The sequence below is a fragment of the Dreissena polymorpha genome, chromosome 4, assembly GCF_020536995.1.
Source record: "Dreissena polymorpha isolate Duluth1 chromosome 4, UMN_Dpol_1.0, whole genome shotgun sequence".
Lineage (NCBI taxonomy): Eukaryota > Metazoa > Mollusca > Bivalvia > Myida > Dreissenidae > Dreissena > Dreissena polymorpha.
In genome coordinates this window covers 124799158-124804819 of record NC_068358.1, presented here as the reverse complement: position 1 = coordinate 124804819, position 5662 = coordinate 124799158, and the positions used below count along the sequence as shown (strand labels likewise).

At 40.3% G+C, this 5662-nt stretch overlaps 1 protein-coding gene across 1 annotated transcript; it reads left to right on the top strand.

Annotated features, from left to right (window-relative positions):
- Positions 1 to 1069: 1069 nt before the first annotated feature.
- LOC127878756 (clumping factor A-like) lies at positions 1070 to 2954 on the top strand. The gene is made up of 3 exons (XM_052425284.1): positions 1070 to 1502; positions 1793 to 1870; positions 2263 to 2954. Exons 1-3 carry the CDS (start codon positions 1070 to 1072, stop codon positions 2952 to 2954), a joined length of 1203 nt encoding a protein of 400 aa, XP_052281244.1.
- Positions 2955 to 5662: the final 2708 nt, after the last annotated feature.

Genomic DNA, 5662 nt, shown 5'->3' with positions numbered 1-5662 from the left:
GAATAGGTTTCTATTTACTCTTCGAATAAGGTCTGGAAAGCAACGATATTACGGTAATACGGATACAAAGCGAACATATTACGAATATCTTTAATATAAGAGGTCTGCGGGATGTTTAAATATTGCGTCGTTTCATAGGCTGATTGTCCTTACAATATTTACAAGTAAACATATTCATGGAATGAGCTTTTTCTAATCGTCTATCCCAATGTCAGTCATAAAGCAACTTTCAGTGAACGTTGTTTCCGATGATATGAAAGACGTGGATTCCGATGATGTGACAGACGTGGGTTCTGTTGATACGAAAGATGTGGGATTAAGTGATGTGACAGACGTGGGTTTCAATGATGTGACAGACGTGGGTTCCGATGATATGACAGACGTGGGTTGCGATCATATGACAGACATGGGTTCCGATGATGTGACAGACGTGGGCTTTGATGATATGACAGACGTGGATTTAAGTGATGTGACATACATGTATCCTGATGATGTGATAGACATCGGCTCCGATTTTACAGAGTGTGTTCTGATGATATGACAAACGTACTTTCCAATAATGTGACAAACGTGGGTTCCGATGATGTGACATACGTGGGTTCCGATGATGTGACGGACGTGGGTTCCGATTATGTGACAGACATGAGTCCGATGATGTGACAGACATAATTGGTTCCGATGATGTGACAGACATGGAATCCGATGATGTGACAGACGTTGGTTCTGATGATATGACAGACGTACATTCCAATAATGTGACATACGTGGGTTTGATAATGTAATAGACATGGGCTCCGATTTCACAGACGTGGGTTCTGATGATATGACAGACATGGGTGTAAGTGATGTGACAGACGTGGGTTTCGATGATGTGACAGACGTGGGTTACGATGATGTGGCAGACGTGGGTTCTGATGATATGGCAGACGTGGGTAAAAGTTATGTGACAGACGTGGGATCCGATGATGTGGCAGACGTGGGTTCCGATGATGGCAGACGTGGGTTCTGATGATATGGCAGACGTGGGTAAGAGTTATGTGACAAACGTGGGTTTGATAATGTAACAGACATGGGCTTCAATTTCACAGACGTGGGTTCTGATGATGTGACAGACGTGGGTTTTGATGATGTGGCAGATGTGGGCTCCGATTATGTGGCAGACGTGGGTCCCGATGATATGGCAGACGTGGGTTTTGATGATATGACAGACGTGGGTTTAAGTGATGTAACAGACTTGAGTTCCGATGATGATATGACAGACGTACGTTCCAATAAGGTGACACGTGGGTTTGATAATGTAACAGACATGGGCTCCAATTTCACAGACGTGGGTTCTGATGATATGACAGACGTGGGTTTAAGTGATGTGACAGACGTGGGTTCCGATGATATGTCAGACGTGGGTTCTGATGATATGACAGACGTGGGTTTAAGTGATGTAACAGACTTGAGTTCCGATGATGATGTGACAGACGTACGTTCCAATAATGTGCCATACGTGGGTTTGATAATGTAACAGACATGGGCTCCGATTTCACAGACGTGGGTTCTGATGATATGACAGACATGGGTTAAAGTGATGTGACGGCTGGGTTCCGATGATGTGACAGACGTGGGTTCCGATGATGTGACAGACGTGGGCTTTGATGATGTATGCTAGACATTGTTGAGTTATATTTACATATACTGTGTTTTTTGAAGACCACATTGTAAAAAAGATATGCTATTTCTTAATGTGTTATCTTCGTGAAATAAAGTTATTATTATTATTATTATTATTATTATGTGACAGACGTGGGCTTTGATGATGTGACAGACGTGGGCTCCGATGATGTGACAGATGTGGGTTCCAATAATGTGACATACCTGGGTTTGATAATGTAACAGACATGGGCTCCGATTTCACAGACGTGGGTTGAGATGATGTGACAGGCGTGGGTTTAAGTGATGTGACAGACGTGGTATACGATTAAGTGACAAACGTGGGTTTTGATGATATGACAGACCTGGGTTTAAGTGATGTGACATACGTAGTATACGATTAAGTGACATACGTTGGTTTTGATGATATGACAGACCTTGGTTTAAGTGATTTGACATACGTGGGTAACGATTAAGTGACAGACTTGGGTTCCGATGATGTGACAGACCTGGGTTTAAGTGATGTGACAGAAGTGGTATATGATTAAGTGACAAAAGTGGGTTTTGATGATATGACAGACCTGTGTTTAAGTGATGTGACATACGTGGGTTACGATTAAGTGACAGACGTGGGTTTTGATGATACGACAGACGTGGGTTTAAGTGATGTGGCAGACGTGGGTTCCGATGATGTAGCAGACGTGGGTTCCGATGATGTAGCAGACGTGGGCTTCGATGATGTAGCAGACGTGGGTTCCGATGATGTAGAAGACATGGGCTCCGATGATGTGACAGACGTGGGTTCCGATGATGTTTCAGATATGGGTTCCGATAATGTGACAGACGTGGGTTTAAGTGATGTGACAGACGTGGGTTCCGATGATGTGACAGACGTGGGTTCCGATGATGTGACAGACGTGGATTCCGATGATGTGACAGACGTGGGTTCCGATGATGTGACAGACGTGGGCTCCGATGATGTGACAGACGTGGGTTCCGATAATGTGACAGACGTGGATTCCGATGATGTGACAGACGTGGGTTCCGATGATGTGACAGACGTAGGTTCTGATGACATGACAGACGTGGGTTCCGATGATGTGACAAACGTGGGTTCTGATTATATGACAGACGTGGGTTCTGATGATGTGACAGACATGGGTTCCGGTGATATGACATACGTGGGTTCTGATGATATGACAGACGTGTGTTCCGATGATTCGAGGAGTCTAGCAGCTTCCCTACCGTGGGGCCAGGGGTGCATTATAAGAATCCAGTTGCTGAAAACTTCGAACAGTCCGGTTTCACAGTAGATAAACCAATCATCATGCTGGCTTTAATTTAAACATTCCAATTAGTTGAAAACGAAGTTTTACGTATTTACTTTGGTTTCATAAAAAACTTGATCTAAAAGTAAATAGTTGTTCGCCTAATTGGCCGTTAAATTAGATAGCAACTCGCCCAGGTCATGCCGGCCCATTGGTCTTTTATGGAGATACAATTGCCAGCTATCTCGATTAATTTGCCGTGCTGGCAGTTAAACCATCCATTGAAACGTTGTATTATCGAGCAGCATGATCAGTTACACGGATTTTTTTGTGATGTAGCCACTTATAATAGTTCAAGTAATATTATTTAAGTAAACGGGGTTTAATCGGTTTGTTGCCTTTTAAATTGAGCATGTGCGCACTGCAAATTGTTCGTAATACGATGACAAAATTATTTAATTAAACAGCGCAATATAAAGCCTTTGGCTCATAAATACTCTTATTACAAATCAATGGCAATTAATAAAATTATCGAGCTTCCGTATTGATACAACGTCGGTGTGTAATAGATGTATTTTCTGGAGATAAAAACATTGTTTGCATCAAACACATGAAAGTATGAACGAACAAATACACACATTGAGCGGTTTTTAATTTTGTACGTGTAACGAACAGGTCGTTCTCAACTATCTCAATAAGTGTTTACTGTCCTTGATAAACTAACAGAAAACAGTATCAGCTGCTTATACTGACGCTGGTTTCGATTGGGGGAAAAAACATCGATCCATTCATTTAACAATCTTAAAAGAGACAGATTTAGGTACACGAAGTTCGGGATAGTCTAACGAAGATGGAGTTTAGTTTTAAATAGACTGCAATTTAGAACAAGGCATTCAATTAACGTCATTTTTAACTGACAAAGTGCAACTGAATTGTTACTATTGCTGAAGAAGCTATTTTACCTCCGCGAAACACTTGTTAGTACTCGAATCGCGTTCAGGTCAAGGTCATTGACTTTGCACCAGAGCCCAACTTCAACACACCAGAGCTCGTGGAGACTTTGCCTCGAGTTCGTGTCCTTGCATAAAAGAGCCAGCACGTGGAATAGTCCCGGAGTAAACGTTTGACATTTACGCTCTTATAATACATGAGTTATGCCAGGTACTTGGAAGTGACTGTGCAATTATTATGAAACTTTAAGGAAGTGTAACTATGCAAAGGCAGACAACACTTTAGACTCGCGGAGTTATATTCCTGTTTTGCATGAAAGCAGCAAAAGTTTACGACCCGTTCATATTTCGCTTTCAGAATTCATCCGCGTAATAAATACACTGTTTAAGGTAAATGTGCAACATTTCCATATCTACGTAATGTATTTAATTGACACGTCACTTGTGTTCAGGGGCATTGTGATAGGTCACTGATCAAGTCCCATAGCTTTGACCTGCAATTTTGCAGATCTGTGCCACTTTTTATACGTAGACAATTTGTTAAGATAATATGGAACATATCTCCATGCCACTGTGCCTGCTACAGATACTCAGCTGGAACTTCATACTTGTTTTCGAGGTAATTGTGTGAGGTCACTGACCAAGGTCCATAACTCTGAATTGCAATTTAGCATATTTATGCCTCCTTTTTGTACTTATTTTTTTTTAAATAAAAACGTGCATCATCTCCATATCACTGTTTCTATTTTAAGTACTCATATGAAACAAATGTGTTCGGGGGCATTGTGTGAGGTCACTGATCAAGTTCAATAACTGTAACTTTCAATTTAGCTAAGTCATGCACCAGTTTTGTACTTAAAAAAGGTAAACGTTTGTGTGCGACTACTTATTACCACATATCTCTTTGTTACGGAATCCGAATAGTGCCATCTATAATCTCGCCCTTCTTTCATCAAGGGCGACACACGACACACGAAGCGACACACGATATTTTGCGCGATACACGAAACGACACACGATATTGTGCGCGATACACGAAGCGACACGTGTGTCGCCCTTCATGAAAGAATGGCGAGATTATAGTTAGCACTATCCGGATTCCGTACTTTATATGCTGCAGATTTTGAAATAACACATTTAATTTGTAACTGAGTAACACATAATGCACTTTCCTGTGTCATATTTTTCACGTGAGAAAATCCATTTTCAATAACATTTGTTGGATAATTTCTACTTTTAAAATACTTAAATAAACTAGATAAGGACTGGTTGAATACATCATCATCAGAAATAATACGTCTGTAGCGCTTTGCCTGACTGTATGGAATACTCCGCTTACAGGACATGGGGTGAGATGACGTAAAATCTAAGTATAAATGCATATTAGTGGGTTTACAAAAAATATTTGTAACCACAGTGTCTAATTCACTTTTTGATATAGAAACATCAAGGAAAGATACACACTGTTGAGATATATGAGAGGTAAATTTTATGGTTGAATGGAAGTTATTTAAATTATTAATAAAAGTGTTTAAATCTTCTAAAGAGCCATTCCATATCATAAAAATGTCATCCAAAAATCTAAGCCAAATATATGGTTTAATAGAGATATTGTTAAGAAAATCTTCCTCAAATTTACCCATAAAAAGGGAAGCATAAGACGGTGCCATAGGACTTCCCATAGCAGTACCCATAGTTTGTAAATAAGTATCATTATTGAAATCAAAACAGTTATTTTCAAGAACAACTTGCAAAAGTTTGCCAACATCATCAACATTTACATGGTTATTTATAGTTCCTTTT

Coding starts and splice junctions, on each gene's coding strand:
- LOC127878756 (XM_052425284.1), top strand. CDS start 1,070: ATGGGCTTCAATTTCACAGACGTGGGTTCTGATGATGTGACAGACGTG. Junction 1,503..1,792: donor CAATAATGTGCCATACGTGG/GTTTGATAATGT, acceptor ATTATGTGACAG/ACGTGGGCTTTGATGATGTG. Junction 1,871..2,262: donor CAATAATGTGACATACCTGG/GTTTGATAATGT, acceptor GTTACGATTAAG/TGACAGACGTGGGTTTTGAT.